The sequence below is a fragment of the Dryas octopetala genome, chromosome 3 (genome assembly GCF_963921425.1).
Source record: "Dryas octopetala chromosome 3, drDryOcto1.1, whole genome shotgun sequence".
Classification (NCBI taxonomy): Eukaryota; Viridiplantae; Streptophyta; class Magnoliopsida; order Rosales; family Rosaceae; genus Dryas; species Dryas octopetala.
The window spans coordinates 24,321,857-24,340,549 of NC_141368.1; the positions used below are offsets into that span (position 1 = coordinate 24,321,857).

The 18,693-nt window shown below is 38.1% G+C and overlaps 2 protein-coding genes across 4 annotated transcripts; both read left to right on the forward strand.

Moving 5' to 3' along the window:
• Positions 1–2,042: 2,042 nt before the first annotated feature.
• LOC147291943 (uncharacterized) lies at positions 2,043–13,872 on the forward strand. The gene is made up of 2 exons (XM_086236091.1): positions 2,043–2,391; positions 13,757–13,872. Exons 1-2 carry the CDS (start codon positions 2,043–2,045, stop codon positions 13,870–13,872), a joined length of 465 nt encoding a protein of 154 aa, XP_086092217.1.
• LOC147291944 (HSP20-like chaperones superfamily protein) lies at positions 13,277–17,724 on the forward strand. 3 transcript variants are annotated; one of them, XM_086237489.1, is made up of 4 exons: positions 13,277–13,578; positions 15,208–15,502; positions 16,430–16,755; positions 17,197–17,724. In XM_086237489.1, exons 2-4 carry the CDS (start codon positions 15,480–15,482, stop codon positions 17,436–17,438), a joined length of 591 nt encoding a protein of 196 aa, XP_086093615.1. In that variant the 5' UTR covers positions 13,277–13,578; positions 15,208–15,479; the 3' UTR covers positions 17,439–17,724. The 3 variants fall into 3 exon arrangements, with proteins under 3 accessions (XP_086093615.1, XP_086093616.1, XP_086093617.1); XM_086237490.1 differs by having other exon boundaries at positions 15,340–15,502; XM_086237491.1 differs by lacking the exon at positions 15,208–15,502.
• The last annotated feature ends 969 nt before the right edge of the window (positions 17,725–18,693 follow it).

Below are 18,693 nucleotides of genomic sequence, written 5' to 3' on the forward strand. Positions count from 1 at the left end.
GGTGAGGGGGCTGGCAGCTGCTGGCCACGCGGGGTGGTGTCCGATCACCCTAATAAATTTCATCTTTTTATTGTTTAATCATTCAACCCAAATACATGTATAAAATAGATAATCCTAAATAAATCAATCACATAAATTTAGGGTTCATGCTTCATGGAGAATTTTTCAATCAATCAAAGTTTTAAAACATGAACATAAAATTGTTTTATAAAACTTACTTGGTTGAAGAACAGATTGAATGATGATTCTCTTTTGTTTGGCGATCCACAATCCAAAGAGCTTTTCGTTCTGATAACGTGTTGTAAAAGTATGTAGAAAATAGGGTTTGTGAAAAAGAGAGGCAGAGAGAATATGATATGTCTATTTCATTCATCTTATAAATATCCTTATATAGAGGTAGGGTTTACTAGGTTTTGAATATTTACTAATATGCCCTTACAATTAATTACAGGAATAGCGACACTTAATAATGTATTTACAACACTTATGGGTTATAAAAGTGTTTTTAAGTAGTTTTTGGAGAAGCACCACAGTTGCTTCCTCATTTTGTACTTTCAAGTGCTTTTGCATGAAGCACTTCTCTAATTTTTATAAGAATTTGTATCTGCTTCTAACAAAAACGCTACTGAGTGTAAGCGCATTTTACAAAGCAATGCTTAACGGACCCTTAATTTTGATTCATGTAGCAATATAGGATTAATATTTCAAAACAAAGAAGTAAACACAAATCAAGCATCGTTTGGTTAATTGTGTATGTGAGGTTTGGTATTAATTAATTAATTGGGAAAAATTTACAAATAGAACACATACTTTGATGGTTGTTTCATTTAATGACATTAATTTTGCCTTGTGTTAATGAAGGACACATACTTTCATTTTGTGTCAATTAAGGATCATATTTTTTTTTCAGTTTTTATCTCAACTTTGGCCCAACATTGGACCCATGAAAACTCCACCAAATTCAGAAAAGTTATACTGGATTTAAAGATATGCATGTCCTCTTTACAACCATATAAAGATCACCTAAATCGGATCTCTACAACTCCAGGTAATCGGCCCCAAAGTAGGGTACCCGAAACTGTCTGATTTTCCAAATTTTTTCTCAGAGGTCCGATTGGACAGTTTTGGGTACCCTATTTTTGGGCTAATTATCTGGAATTGTAGATATCCGATTTGAGTGATCTTTATATGATTGTAAAGAGGAGATGCATAGCTTTAAACCAAGTATAAGTTTGCTAAATTTGGTGGAGGTTTTGATGGGTCCAACGTCAAACCAAAGTTGAGATAAAAAAATGAAAAAAATATGGTCCTTAATTGACACAAAATAAAAATATGTGTGCTTCATTAACACAAATAAAAATTAATGTTCTGAAATGAAACAACCATCAAAGTATATGTCCTGTTTGTAAATTTTTCCCTAATTAATTCGATCAGACCCCCCAACTATACACTTTGGCCTTAATTTTACATAATTTCTTAAGGAGCTTGAGACATAATCAGTTGCTGACCAACGACGGGGACAGGTAGCGGACCGTGGTGGCTGTAGATGACATGTAGCGTTTTGGTAGTGGTGACACGTGGCGGTACCATATGTGGGAGGGATATACGTGATACTTACCTTAATTCTCATAAAATTACGTATAAAATAGACATTTCAAATTATAACAAAGTAAAAAAGTCAACCATAAACTGATCGATCGATGACCTAAACTTAATTGATCAAACATAACCCAGAAATTTCTCAAATTATGAAAGTATTTCATGTCAAACTCATAATTATCTATATATTTACGCATTCAAGGCCGGCCTTCTCAAAGACATATTGATGGCCTAATTATTATATATAGCCAATTAAGTAACCCTAAACCCTATACTAATAGTGAGAGGTAGGTAGCATATATGCATGAGCTCATGAAATGTCAAATTTAGGGCACTTGGCTATCTATAAATTAAGCTCAAAGTGGATCGGAGTAGTAGATAGAATTTGTGGAATGCATTAATTTGCATTTGAACCAATTAGCCCTGCAGCTAGCTAACTAGAAATGGAAGATGGTGGTGTAATTAAGTTCAAGTACGTGTACGTGCAGAAGGTAGCATTGATGTTGCTACTTGCAGGGATTTGGGGGTTTGATGGGGCTGATGGGAGTTGTGGGATATTCCACAAGATTGTTGTGGCTAAGAAGCTGCCTCCGTGTGCAAAAGCAGCACAAAATATGCAGGTGGCGGTGCCTCACAAGTGCTGTGCTTTGATGAAGGCGGAAGACAAATCCTGCCTCTGTCAGATTATACTTTCTACAGTAGCCAGAAGCCTTGGACTCGAGCCAGTAGTTGCGGTCACCATTCATAAACGTTGTGGAGATGCTGAACGTCCTAAGGGTTACAAGTGCGGAGGTGAACCACCCATCTATATATATATATATATATACAAAAATGTTTAAAACTAACTCGTTAATAAATTAATACAAAGCTAACCACTATGTTGGGTCCACCGCATAGTGTAATCTCAAAATTCGAATTAGTCTATTTTTTAGGCCCTACTTCAAAGATCATCCCTGTAAAAATCTCCAAAATCAGAAGTCAGTTAGTCATTTGATTATAACAACAAATATTTATATGATTTTATCGAAAACACTGATCATCTATTTATTTGATCTCAATTAGATTACTAAATGATTTCCAATTTAGTTGATTTTTTGCAATGATGATCTTTGAAGTATGGCCTAAATAATTGACAATTTGGATTATGAGATTAGTTATGTGGTGGTCCCAAAAGTATAGTTAGTTTCATATTAACTTGTTAACTAGTTAGTTTTAGAGCACTTATATATATATATATATATATAGGGAGCTTCAAGTGTGGGATCCCACATTTAGTGTTAAATGTGGGATATGATAGATCATCCTTGCAAAAAATTAGCTAAATCGGAAGTCATTTGTCTATCTAATTTTGATCAAATAAATAAACTGTTTTATCAAAAATATTTGGTTCGTCTATTTGTTTGATCAAAGTTAGATAGACAAATGATTTTCGATTTGGCTAATTTTTTGCAAGGATGATTTATGAATATAGGCCTAAAAAATAAACGATTCGGATTGTTGAAAAACTACATGGAGTGGGCTTATTCGCCCCATCCCACACCTGAAGGGACCTGTATATATATATACAGGCTCCTTCTATTGAGGTATATCTCAACTTATTTATGTTGAGGTATACCCTATTGGGGCCCACACGAGTCGTTTTGCGTTGATCCGAACCATTCAATTTGGCCTAGATAGGCAAATGATTTCCGATTTGACTAATTTTTTGCAAGGATGATCTATCAATGAAGATGATCCTTGCAAATGGTTCGGATCGACATAAAACGAATCGTGTGGGCCCCAACAAGGTCATACCTCAACATAAATAAGTTGAGGTATACCTCAATAGAAGGAGCCTGTATATATATATATATTTTTTTTTTTGACACAAGTTTTCAATGGTGTTCACTCCATATAGGATTTTAATGATCCGAATTGTCTATTTTTTAGCTCTCTATTCAAAGATTATCTTTGCAAACAATTAGGTAAATCAGAAATTATTTACCTACAAAGATTAAATGGTCAACATATCAAGTTTATTTTGTTGACCATATAATCTTTATAAGTAAATGATTTATGATTTACTTAATTTTTTTGCAAGGATAATTTTTAATGGAGACTTAAAAAATAGACGGTTCGAATCATTGAAATCCTATATAGAGTGAGCCTCATTGAAAACTTGTGTCAAAAGTAGGATATTACAGATCTTTCTCCATATACACTACAAGAAAAACATATTTGGGCGACGAAATTTTAGGCGACGAACCTATATTAGTCGCCCAAAGTAATTTTGGGCGACGAACAATGACATTTGTCGCTCAAAGTTATACAGATTTGAGCGAGGAACACGTTCGTCGCCCAAAGGAACTTTGGGCGACGAAAACCATCTTCCTCGCCTAAAACCACTTTGGGCGACGAACTAATTTCGTCGCCTCAAATCACGCACCAAAAAATTAATTGACCAAGGAACATATAAATTCGTCGCCCAAACCTATTTTGGGAGACAAGAAATTGCGTCGCCCAAATGTATTTTGGGCGACGAATATAATTTTCCTTGCCCAAAGGGTCATTCCCTCTTTTTTTTTTGGTACAATTATATGTATGTTATTCATACAATGCGATCGTGTTTCCAACGATCCGAACCGTTCAATTTTTTAATTCCTCATTAAAAGATCAGCGTTGCAAAAAATTAGGATTATTAGAGATATAAAAGTTATGTAACAATGTTCGAATGTATGAACGATCAAGAATTTGCTAATACTAATCGATGAAGTAGATGAATTCCGATTTGGGTGATTTTTTGCATGAATGATGTTTGAATATAAACGAATAAAATGAACGGCTCCGATCGTTGAAATTATATTGTAGTCTTCACAATTGTTGAATCGATAAAGTTTGAACGAAAAAACTATAGAATTATGCTCTTCAAGTGTATTTGTATGTAGAAGATTACTTTTGTATTGTGTTTTTAACGATCCGAACCGATCATTTTTTAGTGCCCCACTCAAAGATCATCCATGCAAAAAATTATCTCAATTGGAGATGTAGAAGTTAGGTTTGGCATTTAGGGTGTATAGACGATCTTGATTCTGATAATAATAATCGAACGGGTAGATGAACTCCGATTGAGCCAATTTTTTGCAGGATTGATCTTTGAGTATGAACGTATATGATGAATGGCTCTGATCGTGATAATCACGTTGTGGTCTTCACAATTATTAAAGTTACAAGGTTTTAACGAAAGAGTTAATAGAATTTTATTCTTCAAGTGTAAAAATCGTTCATTTATATGTACAACCTCATATGTCGATCGTGTTTTCAATGATCCGAACCGTTCATTTATTAGTTTCTCACTCAAAGATTATTTTTGCAGAAAATTAGGTCAATTGGAGATGTAGAAGTTTGGTATCGGTGGTTGAACTTATGAACGATTGTGAATTTTCTAATATTAATCGAAGGAGGAGATGAATTCCGATTTAGCCGATTTTTTGCAGGGATGATCTTCCAGTATAAATGAATAAAATGGACGGTTCCGATCGTTGAAATCACATTGTAGTCTTCAAAAACTGTTGAATCGCCAAAATTTCTACTAAAAAGTTAATATAATTATACTCTTCAAGTGTATTTATATGTAGAAGCTTAAATTTCTATTATGTTTTTAACGATCCGAACCGATCATTGGCTAGTCCACCACTCAAAGATCATCCATACAAAAAATTATCTCAATCGGAAAAGTAGAAGTTAGGTTTAACATTTAGTGTGTATGAAAGATCATGGTTTTTATAATCATAATCGAACGGCTAGATGAACTATGATTGAGCCGATTTTTTGCAGGGATGATCTTTGCGTATGAACATAGATTATGAACGACTGTGATTGTTGTAATGACGTTATTGTCTTCACAATTATTGAATCGACAAGGTTTGAACGAAATAGTTAATAGAATTTTATTATTTAAGTGTAAAATTCACTGATTTATATGTAGAACCTTATATGTCAATTGTGTTTTTAACGATCCGAACCGTTCATTTATTAGTTTCCCACTCAAAGATCATTCCTCTAAAAAATTAGGTCAATTGGAGATCTAGAAGTTTGGTATTAGAGCTCGAACGTATGAACGATCATGGTTCATACCAAAAATCAACTTTGGGCGACGAAATATATCTGAAATTATGGCGGGATAAAACGGTGCCCTAAAGTCAACGACTTTGGGGCAACGAACAAGATTCCGTCACTCAAAGGTGATTTGGGCGACGAAAGAATCAATTCCTCGCCTAAAGGCGCTTTGGGCGACGAAATAATGTTCGTCGCCCAAAGTCTTTCAATTTGCTTAACCATTTCTGGTTCACTTCAGACTGAACACTCCCTCTCACTCCCTCCTCCTTCCCCCGAAGTCTCTCTCCCTCGCAGCTCGATCTCGCTCCTCCCTCTCAGCGCCGGCTCCGTCCTCCTCCCCTCCTCCTCCCTCGTCCTCCCTCCTCCTTCTCCCGAAACCCAAAACCACCCCCCCATCGGCAACCCACCCCCCCGAAAACCCACCCCCCCGAAACCCACCCCCTCCTCCTCCTTCATCCCGAAAACCCACCCTCCCCCGAAAACCCACCCCCACCGAAACCCACTCTCCCCGGAAAACCCACCCCCACCGAAACCCACCCCCCCCCCCCACCCGAAACCAGCTCGAAACCCCCCCCCCACACCCGAAACCAGCTCACCGAAACCCCACAGAGGTATTTTTTTTTTTCAATTTCTGTTATTTTAAATTTTGTTATTTTCTATTTTTTATGTTTTGTTATATTGTGGATTTTGCACTTGTTGTGGATTTTGCATAAATTGGTTGTGAAATTTCTGATTTTAGTGGTAATTAGTTAATGTTGTGGGTTTATATTTTATGGCCGACCCGGTTGCAGCAAACCCACCCGATTGTGGGTTTTTTTATTTATTTTTTATTTGGGTGTTTTTTGTTTTTCTATTTTCTGTGTTTTCTGCTCATTAGCTTTAGTTTTTTTTCAGAGGGATCAAGTGCAGGTGGCCAGGGGAATAGTAATACCCAGGGAAATTTTTCAGGTCAGACTTAAGACTCAATCGCTCCTTTAATGTTATTTGGCTGGTGTTTTTAATTTTTTTTCTTAAATTTGTTTATTAGTGTTGAATAAATTAGTTTAATTCTAATCATTGTTCTTAGTTTGCTGATATTTTTTTATGTTAGATAACAAATTAGTTTTCATATAAAATTAGTTAGTTTTATATGTTTTTTAATTATAAAATTTATTAGGTAGTTTGTATGTAGATTAGTTAGTTTGTTAGTTTTTAAATATAAAATTTAGTTTAATTACAAAATGTAGATTAATTAGTTTGAGAAATATAATTTAGTTATAAGGTGAAAGGCGATGGAGCCAGCTCCCAATGATGTAGTTCAGCCATCCTCGAGTACTGGGAGCCCCTCTATGCCACGGAGGGCCCGTCGATCTCATCGCTCTAGTCAGGTCACCGCTTCCGCTTCCGCTTCCGCTTCATCTACTGCGACGTCATCCACTACGACGAGGGGACCATGTAGTGGGTTGAAGTCCTCTCGGATCGTGCGCAGTACTGGGGCGCGGATTCCAGTCATGTGTGTGCAAAACGGCCGACGACCGTTAGATCCTAACGTTGACAGTTTGTTCTCGCACGATGTGGGGGCTATTATCCGTGCCGAATGCGCCATGGTTGCAACCACTTGGAAAAAATTGCCGGCAGAGATTCAACACAAAGTGATCCGCTCCATCTCAGTGAGTATATAGCTCAATAATTAATTCAAAACGATAAATTTGATCATTCATAACAATCTAATTTTTTTTTCAGGTTAACTTTGACATTCGGATGGATGATCCCCTCACCGTCACGTACATGACAGATTTACTCATCAAGTCCTACAGGCAGTGGAAGCACGAACTACACGTGCATTTCAAGGGATTTTCGTCGGCAGTTGACGCATTGGCGAATCCCCCTATGGAGTTGGTAGAGCGGTCTGACCAGTGGCGTTTTTTGTGCGATCATTTCATGAGTTCGTCGTTTTTGGTACATTTTATCATCTTAAGACTTTAAAAAATTAATTATTGTTTTGTTATTCTATTATTGTATACATACACTAACACATTTATAATTTGCTTAATATTTAACAGAAGAAGTCGGTCACCAACGCCAGAAACCGGAAAGGGAAGTCGTTTAACCATCATAGTGGTCCGACGCCCATCTCATATCGAGTGGAGTCGTGACGTCGTGTACGTCATTATTTAATTTAATACATATATATTCTTTAATATTGGTTGGGTTTTTGACAAAATTATTTTCTTTTTCAGCGTGGGTCGCAATTCCCGGAGATAGACACTTTCGGAGATATCTATGTTCATCCCGGTTGTGATGCGGCGAAGGCAAAACATGTTAGTTTTTTATATTTTAATTTTTTTCACAATTTTTTATATTTATTTTTCTAATTGGTTATATATAACATTTTGAAGGATGAGATGGTGGCCAACTCGAGAATATATTTGGAGAGCTTGGCTGAGCAGCACCCTCCGGGTACTCCGTTGGAGTCGATTCCAGTACCCGATCCCGATGTCGGACTTCGTATTATGATAGACTCATTGGGTGTTAGGCCCGGTAAGGAAATACGCGGCATGGGATATGGGCGGATTCGTGATGTTCGATCCTCGTCTTCGTCTTCATCTTCCTCTCAGCCATCTGCAGTTGTCACAGGGTTGTCCGCTCAAGTGAAAAAGTTGCAGGAAGACTTACGAGCTGAGAGAGCGAAGAAGGAGGCGTTGTATGCTGCATTTACCAAGGCGATACCTGGGTTTGTCCCGCCACCATCTTCTCATCAACCTCCGTCAGATATGAATGATGATGATGCTACTAGTTTAGAATAGATTGACTATTAGGGTTATTACTACTTTGTATGGATATTTTGATATATAAATTTATTAATTTTGTTTTATATAATTTTTGAATAAAGAATTTTTTTAAAAATATTAAATTCAAATTTATAATCTAAATTAAAAAAACAATTTAAAAAAAATATATATATGTTTAGGCGACAGAATTGTTTGTCGCCCAAACATGCTTTGGGCGGCGAACATAACTATTCCTCGCCCAAAATCATGTTTAGGCGACGAACAATGTCGTCGCCTAAAAATATTTTGGGCGAGGAAAGCATGTTTGGGCGACGAAAAATTCCGTCGCCCAAATCATGTTCCGGCGAGTAAATTAATTATTCCTCGCCCAAAGCATGTTTGGGCGACGACACATTTCGTCGCCTAAACATGCTTTGGGCGAGGAATAATATGCTTTAGGAGACGAAAAAACTCCGTTGCGCAAGGTGTCTTTGGGCGACGAAATTCTCTAGTTAATCGCCCAAACTCTTGGGCGTCACAGATTGGGCGGCCAAACTTTCGACGAACTGAGTTCGTCGCCCAAACACTTGGGCGACGAAATTAGACTTTGGGAGAGGAACTAGGTTCGTCGCCCGAACCTTTTTTTCTTGTAGTGATATTATCTCAATCACTTTCTCACAAACTAATTAATCAATTAATTATTACACTTTTTCTAATGCATCCTACTTCAAAATTAATAATTCAATCTCACGAGCAATATTTAATTATGCTTAATTCTTCACTACAAGTTTTTTTTTTTGTAATTAACTTAATCTACAGCTTATACGGTGCTATGAAGTACGTACATATATGCATGCCGATCGAAGAACAAGACCATATACAATAATTTGTCAAGCGCGCAGACAAGCATGGTGCCAGTTATGGTTCTCAAGTAGCTTGATTATTATCTTCGTAATAATAATGTTTTGGGGATTATTAATAAACCCTTCCTTGAATTTAATTAGTCCATCTAGCTTAGTTACAAGCTTACTATGGACTTCAGGAAATTGCCTGGCTTATATGCGTGTATTATTGATAATTAAATGCTGGTTTACTTTGGATTTTTATGGTACTTCTTATGACAAGTCAAAACTCTGACCACGTACGACAAGCAAGCTAGGAAGAGATGTATAAGGTTTCCTTGTTTATATATAAGTAGTTAGAATTGTTCACGATGCAATCTTTAACATTCCTAGTGCCTTCATCTAATAGTTTAAAATGTGTGTTTTTGTGTCAAAATGTGTCTCAATTAAATATGACTACGTCCACTTATATTATGAATATATGTTTGAATAAATTAAACATGAATGTCTATATTCAAAAAAAAAAAAAAAAAAAAAAAAAAAAAAAAAATTTACACATTTACCATCCAAACTATAGGGGGTGTGCCCATTTATCACCAAAACAATTTTTTTTTACTAATTGCCATATAGACTTTGTTCTGTGTAGCAATGTACCACATACCTTTAATTTCATCTGTTTTTTTGTTAAATACTGACGTGGCGTGCTGGATGTGTGCCACGTGTCACATCTTTTATTTTATTTTTGGATTTTTTATATTTTCCTATTTTTTACAAACTTTGAAAATTAATAAAAAATAGTTCCGGACTCAGAAAAATACACAGAAAATTTCTACGGACTCCTCTTAACTAGTACTAATTTACTATAGGGTAAAATTACCAATTTGTACCATCTAAGTCTTTCGAAAAATTTTGGGAAGTACAAATTTATTTCCAGAAAATTAAAATACTCTATACTTTTTGAAAATTTATAGGATAATCTCCCAAACTCAAATAGTAAGTGTTTAAGAGAAAGGTAATGTTAGTTTTAGAAGACTAATGGTGCAGTCGTTATATTTTTTGGAGTTCGGGAGATTATCCTATGAGTTTTCAAAAAGTCTAGACTATTTTAATTTTCTGAAAATAAATTTGTACTTCCCAAATTTTCTGGAAACACTCAAATAGAAAATTTGTAATTTTACCCCATAGTAAATTAGTACTAGTCAAGACGAGTCCATAGGAATTTTTCGTATATTTTTCTGAGTCCGGAGCTATTTTTAATGAGGGCTGCTATTTGCACACCCTCTTTTTTCTTTTTGCACACCCCTTTTGAAAAAAAAAAAAAAAAGCCTAAAAAAAAAGACCACTTTAACCCTCCCCTCACCCACACACCCCATTCCCATCCCCCCCCCCGTACACACCCCTCCATCTTTCTCAAGCTTGCACAGCCACCCCCACCACCATTCTCCCTCTCTCTACCATCTCTCCCTACCACCCCAGCCCCGCCCCAGCCCACCCCAACCCAGCCCTGACCACCCCAGCCCCGCCCCTTCTCACCCCAACCCAGCCCCGACCACCCCAGCCCTCCAGCCACCGCGCGCAGCGGCTTCCAACCACCGGCGTGCCCTTCTCTCTCTCTCTCTCTCTCTCTCTCTCTCTCTCTCTCTCCGAGTAGCTGGTTCGGCGAGCACTTGTAGAACGGGTCCTTGATGTTCGGTGGGTACCTACCGAACAACACTCACATCGTTCGGTGGATGCCTGCCGAACGAGTGTGACATTTTCGGCGGGCCAGTGTCAAACGGATGCGCAGCTGCGCGCGGGAGGAGAGAGAGAGAGGAGGTGGTGCTGCTACAGGGCTGGGGTGCGGGAGGGAATGAGGTGGTCCGGTGAGGGGCTGAGTGGGTGGGTCGGGGCTGGGGTGGGCTGTGAAGGGTGGTCGGGGCTGGGTTGGGGTGGGCTGGGGAAGAGAGAGAGAAGGTGGTGCTGCGGGGGGGTCGGTGCAGGGGTTGAGGGGCTAGGTGGGTTGGGTGGAGGGGGGAGGCCGGAGGGGGAGAGAGGGAGGGGTGGGTCGGGTGAGGGGGTTGAGGGGCTAGGTGGGTTGGGTGGAGGGGCTGGCTGGCTGGGGGAGGGTTGGAGAAGAAGAAGAAAAAAAAAACAGGGGGAAAGGGGTGTGAACGTGAGAAAAAAGAGAGGGAAAGAAAGAAGGGTGTGTAATGAAATGAGGGTATTTTAGTAATGGGTTAGGTGTGTGTTGAGAGATTTTGAATTTGAAGTAAGTGTGTGGGGTGTGTAGGAGAAAAAAAGAGAAAAAGGGTGTGCAAAAAGAAAAAAAAGGGTGTGCAAATAGCAGCCCTCTTTTTAATTAATTTTCAAAGTTTGTAAAAATAGAAAAATAGAAAAAATCAGAAAGAGGTGACACGTGGCACACGCCACGTTAGCGTTTAACATAAAAATAGATGGAATCTAACGGTAGGTGGTACATTGCAACACAGAACAAAGTTTGTATAGCAATTAATTAAAAAATTTTGTTTGGATGGTAAATGCACACATCCCCTATAATTTGGGTGGTCAATGTGCAAATTTTTCAAAAAAATAACATGGATGTCTGGTTAAGGCCGCGTCACTAAATTTGTAGCGGAAATTAAGATTGAATAAAATGATTTGTATGTGGAATAATCATCTGGTATAAAATTATAGCCACACGTCAGCCTGTCAATGAGAGTAAAACAATAAGCATATATATGGTCTAAAGTGCCTGTGGAGTTCTTATTGTATCAATCACGTACATGAATATCATTTCGTTAATTTTCCAATCAATTAGCTGTAAGCGTGAAGAATTAAGTGAGCCATAGATGTAGGAACAATGCAAGATATGAGATAAGGCTCGCTCACATTCTTTTTTAGTCACGCATTACAGAAAAATTCGTTAGAAGAAAAGCGACTATTACACTTGACAAAAATGTTCACGATCCGAAATGACACCAAAATTTTAGTGTTCGGGTTTGTTGATATTGGGCCAGGTTAATATCAGTGTCACCTGTTAATGACTCATTAAGATAATAAGTTGTGTCGGATGAATTCACGGGTCACCCTTTTGGACAAGGATCCTTTGCCAGGCTTTCTCTACCAGACTTGTGCCAAGCTTTTAATCTTGGCCATTGAAAGGATCCAATAGTTATGACTGCACACTATTTTTAAGACCCACCTACCATATTTTTAAAAAATAAAACTAAAAGAATTATAAAAAAAATTTAAAAAACTAAAAGAAAACAAATCCCAGCCCCAACCCACCTCCCTCCCTCTCCGGCCAGCAACCCCACCGCCGGCGACCCCACTACTGCATCTCTCTCTAACTCTGTTTTTTTTTCTCTCTCTCTAGTAGAAAAAGTATGGCAAAGGATCCTTGTCCTATCCCTTAATCTCATTTATGGCTTTCTGGTGCATGCGTATTGGGCAGTTGTACGCATATGCTAGTTTCAGCAACCCATTCGCTGCCAGCAGATTACCTCCTAGTTAGGTAGAGCAAGAAGAAGAAGGTGAAAAAGGAATTGTTAAAGCTGAGCTCTTTAGATGATTATCATGGCATGTGAGTGACTCTGGGGTTTTTTTGTCTAATGTAGTAAATGGGTTTTCACTGTTTTCTCATGTCATATACCTTGTTTCATTTTAATAGGAACTACAATTGGAAATACTGGTGAGAGAAATTTGCAAAGAATAACTGGTGGCCGGAGAGGGAGGGGGGTGGGTTCGGGATGGGGTTGGGATTTTTTTCTGCATTTTTTTTTTCTTTTAGTTTTTAAAAATATGGTAGGTGAGTTTTGAAAATATTGTGCAATCATAACCATTGGATTCTTTCAATGACCAAAATCAAAAGGCACAAGTCTGATAGAGAAAGTTTGGCAAAGGATCTTGTCCCACCTTTTCACCCGTTAAGAAAAGGGCATTTATGTCATTTTATCACATCTAACAAAACAGCCCCTCCGCCTCTTGTCTCTTGACTCTCTGCAATCTCTCTCTCTCTCTCTCCCTCTCTCTCTCTACAATCTCTCCTTCTTGACCCTCAGCCTCCATCGAGTTCGCCTCACCTCAGTAACCACACCCTCTCTGTCTCTTGGTGGGGTCTGGGTTTGGATCGGTGGTAGGGAGGCTGACTGGTGGTTGAGGTTGTTCATCGTGGCAGCGTCACCATCTCCATAAGTCAATCGGCGACGATTGCGGCGATTGGAAACATCTCCCAGACTTGCAGCCCACTCTCTCAAGTCTCAAGTCTCCAGATTTCAGCTCCCAGCCTCCCACTGCTTCTTCTTCTCCTTTAGGTAAGTGAAGAAACTTTCCTAATTTCCATTTCACCAGGGGAACATGTTTATTTTCGAGAATACTAGTGGTACGCATTAACATTAACAATCTTGAGTTGAAGATAGGCAAACTTAATGTAGAGAATGTGCTTCAAAAGTGTATGAGATCTTGATTTAGTCATTGTTCTCTTTTTGTTAGGTTACCTGATATATGTTGGTAATCTTACAAAACGTAGCTCAAAAGTATTGCTTCCATCTTTTGGATTTTTGCAGCACAAAGTGTTGCTAATGTGGTATGTCATATGTGGATACTAGTTGGCTTTCTAAGAAGGAATAGTATTCAATCTAATCAACTGGGTCTCTCAACAATGGTTTGGAAGTTTACTTTGCTAATGGACATGCCATGTTTCATTGTCATATGAAATTCAAGCCATAATTTTTTGAAGGTACCAACATAAACCATTATTGAACCAATAAACTCTATATCTTTTTTATAACAAACCAAAAAAATTAGAGGGCTGCTATTTGCACACCCCTAAATTTCTTTTTGCACACCCTTTCTGAAAAAAAAAAAGAAAAATTCAAGAGAAAAGACCATTTGGCCCTTCCCTCACCCACACACCCCCATCCCCATCTCCCCCCCGTACACACCCCCTTGCTCTGTTTTTTTTCCCTCCGCCCCATCACCACCTTCCTCGCACCAGCAGCACCACCACCTTCTTCGCACCAGCAGCACCACATTCCTCGCACCACCATCTTCCTCGCAGCACCACCACCTTCCTCGCAGCACCACCACCGCGCGCAGCACCACCCAAAACAGCCACCATAACCAGCCCAGCAGCCCCTCCTCGGCTCCTCCCTTTCTCCTCTCTCTCTCTCTCTCTCTCTATCTCTCCTTCCTTCTCTCCTCTCACCCAAGCAGACAGCCAAACTAGTAAAAAAAAAAAAAAATTGCAGCGGGTTCGGCGGACCAGTGCCGAACCCGGTGGTTTCGTTCGACAGGTACCCGCCGAATAGAATAGGATTGTTCGGTGGGTACCTACCGAACGAAACCATTGGGTTCGGCACTGGTCCACCGAACCCGATCCAATTTTTTTTTTTTTAAGTTTTCTTCTCCGGCGCGCGATGGTGAGCTTGCTGGAGGAAGGGAGGTGGTCTGGGTAAGGGGAAGAAAAAGAAGAGAGGGTGGGGTGGTCGCCGGTGGTGGTAGGCTGCTCGGGGATGGGTGTGTGCCGGAGAGAGGAGAGGTGGGGAGGAGGTGTGTGGGTGAGGGGGTGTGTACGGGGGGGAGGGGGAAGATGGGGATGGGGTGTGTGTGTGTTTTTTTTTTTTTTCTGTTTAGGAAGGGTGTGCAAAAAGAAAAATTGATGGGGTATAAGGTCTTTTCCTTTGAGTTTTTATTTTTTATTTTAAGAAAGGGTGTGCAAAGAGAAGAAAAGGGTGTGCAAATAGCAGCACTCAAAAATTATATGGGGCTCCCATATCCTTCGAGGCTTTCTTGCAATTTCATTCAATCTTTCTCATGATTAGACGGTATTAACACAAGTTAAAATGTCAAGAATGAAGCAAACAATTGGAATTATTATGCCTTTAAAATTAAATTAAATTAGATCTTGTGTTTTTTGGTCAATAATTTGATCAAATAAATAGGCTTTCTGCTGGGCTGAAGATGGAGTTGGGCTGTGTGGGCTGTGGGCCTGTGGGCCTGTTCAGTATTTTTGTTTTGGGCTTCGGCCCGCCTGTGGTTTCTATCCGTGATACTTACAGTGCGCCTCTGTCCAGCCGATAACTCACAATCTTACACGTGGCATCCCGCCTTTAAAACGCACCTCACTCGGTCAATAGCAAGCAAAAGGCAAACACAGAAATCCCAAGGAACTCTCTGCTGCGACGCCGTTTCTTAATTCTCCGACCACTCTCCGATGGATTCTTCGGCTCCGAATAGGTATTTAACACACACCACTGCATTGACCACATACGTACACCGTCTTCATATATCTCTCTATATAAATTCTATAGATATAAAATTGAGTATTTTACAAAACTGCTTTCAGTTAATCTTCAATTATTTTTGGGAGTCAGATTGGAAGTTGCATGTATATTCATTTGTATATATATGTATTCCTATATAAATGTCTGTTACATATATTTTTTAATTTTTTTCTTATATTGGAAATGGAATTATATATTTGAATGTTGATGTTTTTGGCTATAGCTATATGTGAAATTGATAATGTAAGTTGTCCCTCTTTATGTTGATGTGTGTAAGGCAATTTTTCCATGAAAAATTTGATATGAGTGGGGAATATGTAGAAGTAAAAGGAATAAGAAAGATAAATATCTGTTTAGTTAAATTTTTCTTGAATTTATGGATTTTGTGGATTAAATTGATGCTAAGGGGTAAGTTTTGATTTGGAAGGTATATTTTAGAAACTGTTTCTTTGAAAATTTTACGCCTATAACGGCATGTTTTTGAGGAATGTTTGGGTTCTTGGTAGGAACAAAAGTGATTTTGTTCTAGGATTATGAAATGGGGGTGAATTTGATGGAGATATTAGTTTTCGGTCTTGATTGAAGGGAAAGAAATGAAGTCATGCTAGTTGTGATACTGAACAAACCACAATTATTTATAGAAAAAGAAATGAAATGTAACAAATTATGAGGAAAACAAAATTTAAGTTTAACAAGCATCTCTGTATACTTGTTTAGGCAATTGTTCTCCATGATATATATGAATTTAGTGCCTTCATGGAAAGTCATAATTTTTTTCTTTTTTGGGTTGAAAGAGTTTTCTTTTTAATGCTAAATCTCCTGATAGACTTTTATGGTACAGTGGTATCCATGTTGTGATAAACTTATGGTCTTCTTGCAGGTTAGATCCTCAGCAACCCATTTACAATGTGGCACCTCTCAGAAGCATGCCATATATTGGTCCACCTACAATGCATCCACCCACAACGATGCCAACTAAAGACTCTGACGCAACGGAAAAAGTTAAGCCGGCTATGATATTTCTTTCTTCTCCCTCAACCAAAGAAGAGCGGGATAATATTTTGGCAACCACCAAATCAGGGGTTGCATTGACTGGAGCTGCTGCCTTGGGACGAGTGGGACCAATAGTAGGATTAGTTGACATTGGCGAGTGCGAAGAGTCATACTTATTTCGTGTCTCCGTACCAGGGGTTTCAAGGGATGAGAGTGAGTATGTTAACTTTGTGTCATGTGGTTAACTACTTAATAATTTATTCGTTATTTCTGTACTTGCTAATAAATACAAAGTTCATTTCTTCATTGTACGAAGGGAGGCGTGTTTGTTAATTTAGCATTTTTTACTTTATATAATGATGCTTCTTAGTAATTGTGATTGAAGCCTTGGCATATTAGACTAAGTGCATATATCTTTGACATAGGTGTGATTATCAGCCAAAAACAAATTTGTTCTACATTATAGTCATGCTTGGCAAGTTGACTGTTTGTTTTTATAAAACCTTAATTTTAAGCTTTCAATAATTGGGTTATCTGTTAGTCATGAAAAGTTTGTTGCCACTAAACTGAAACTGAATCATCTTGATCAACATGTCTCGCATATCATTGGTCATGCTTAATTAATGAACCTGATCATTGACTTTGTGGATGCAGGTTTTAGTTGTACCATTGAAGATGATGGAGAAGTATCAATAAATGGAATAACTACGACAGGTGAGCAAATAGTCTGCAAGGACTCCCAGATCTTTCAGATGCAGAGCCAAAATCTATGCCCACCAGGTCACTTTTCTATCTCGTTCCAGCTTCCTGGTCCAGTTGATCCGCAACAATTTATTGGATCTTTTGAGACTGATGGGATTTTCGAGGGCATTGTGAAGAAAAGAAAAGATAACTAGAAAGTTTCAGCTTTGGGAGCTTGAATGCTTTGTAATGATGAAGAGGTCTGTTTTGATTGGAGTGTGTTAGGACATAGGATGTAGACTACAAATGAATGCCTCTGAGTTTGCCGAGGATTTAGCCTCGGATAAAACTGAATAGTGACATACAGTATGCTTGGCCAATCCCAAGTAATTGTAGTGCAGGGTTTTGTTAAGTTGTTTGTATATTAATGAGCACTGATTTGTGTTCATAGATGGATTATGTCATAGCCCAATCCTTTATAAAGTATTTTCTTTTGAGAAATTTAGAAAACTAACCCATTTTGATTGCCATTAAAGACTTTTAGGTTTTTTTTTTTTTTTTTTTTTGTTGTAAATTTGACCATCGAGTAGTGCTCGAACTCTCATCAAGAAGTGCTCCAACTTTCATCGAGAAGTGCTCGAATCCCTCTCAAGTAGTACTTGAACCCTATCGAGTAGTGCTCGAGGGGTCTTCAAGCACTTCTTAAGGGGGGGTTCGAGCACTATTCGAGGGTCAAATTTTTAAAATATAAAAGAAAGAGGTTAAAAAGTCTTTATTTGACTTCAATTTAGGTTAGTTTTCTAAATTTCTCTTTTCTTTTCTGTTAAAGATCTTTCTTCCAAATCAATTCATTGGCTTTGCTAATAATAACAAGTCAACTTGCTACCAAAATTTCACTCCGGAGACTCCGGACCACGTACAAGAAATACTTCATGAAAGTTTTGCATGTGTACATGAAAGTTTCTTTTTCGTGGTATAACAATAATTACATATCATTATTACTTCCTCCAACCCCACTGTAAACCCTGGGTGAGAGACCATGCAAGAAAGATTAGCCTTTTTTTTTGTTCTTCGATCACTAAGAAAATGTGCGGATGAATTAGTGATTTTGTTTTAAGTTCGACAATTAATTGTGTTGGTGAAGATGCAAAAGTATTAAAAAGTTCACATGCATGTATTGTTTGGTAGTGAATAGTACCAATCTCAATTTTATTTTTTTCAATAAATCGGCTTGCTTTTTCCTCAAATAATACATAATCTTTCAACTTAGAATGTCTTCTTTTTTTTTTTTAAAGAATTTTTTGTGTTATGTTTTTTATTATTATTATTTTATAAAACAGCACGCTAGCTGACTATTTATTGAACTTTGAATGCCCATTAGCAAACTAATTTAAAAGGTTCAGCCTTCTTGTTTTTTCTGTACAACACAGCAATTAATACCTTCAAATTCAAAAATTAGGGCCAAGAATT

Coding starts and splice junctions, on each gene's coding strand:
- LOC147291943 (XM_086236091.1), top strand. CDS start 2,043: ATGGAAGATGGTGGTGTAATTAAGTTCAAGTACGTGTACGTGCAGAAG. Junction 2,392..13,756: donor TAAGGGTTACAAGTGCGGAG/GTGAACCACCCA, acceptor TCTTTTTGTTAG/GTTACCTGATATATGTTGGT.
- LOC147291944 (XM_086237489.1), top strand. CDS start 15,480: ATGGATTCTTCGGCTCCGAATAG. Junction 15,503..16,429: donor GATTCTTCGGCTCCGAATAG/GTATTTAACACA, acceptor GTCTTCTTGCAG/GTTAGATCCTCAGCAACCCA. Junction 16,756..17,196: donor AGGGGTTTCAAGGGATGAGA/GTGAGTATGTTA, acceptor TTGTGGATGCAG/GTTTTAGTTGTACCATTGAA.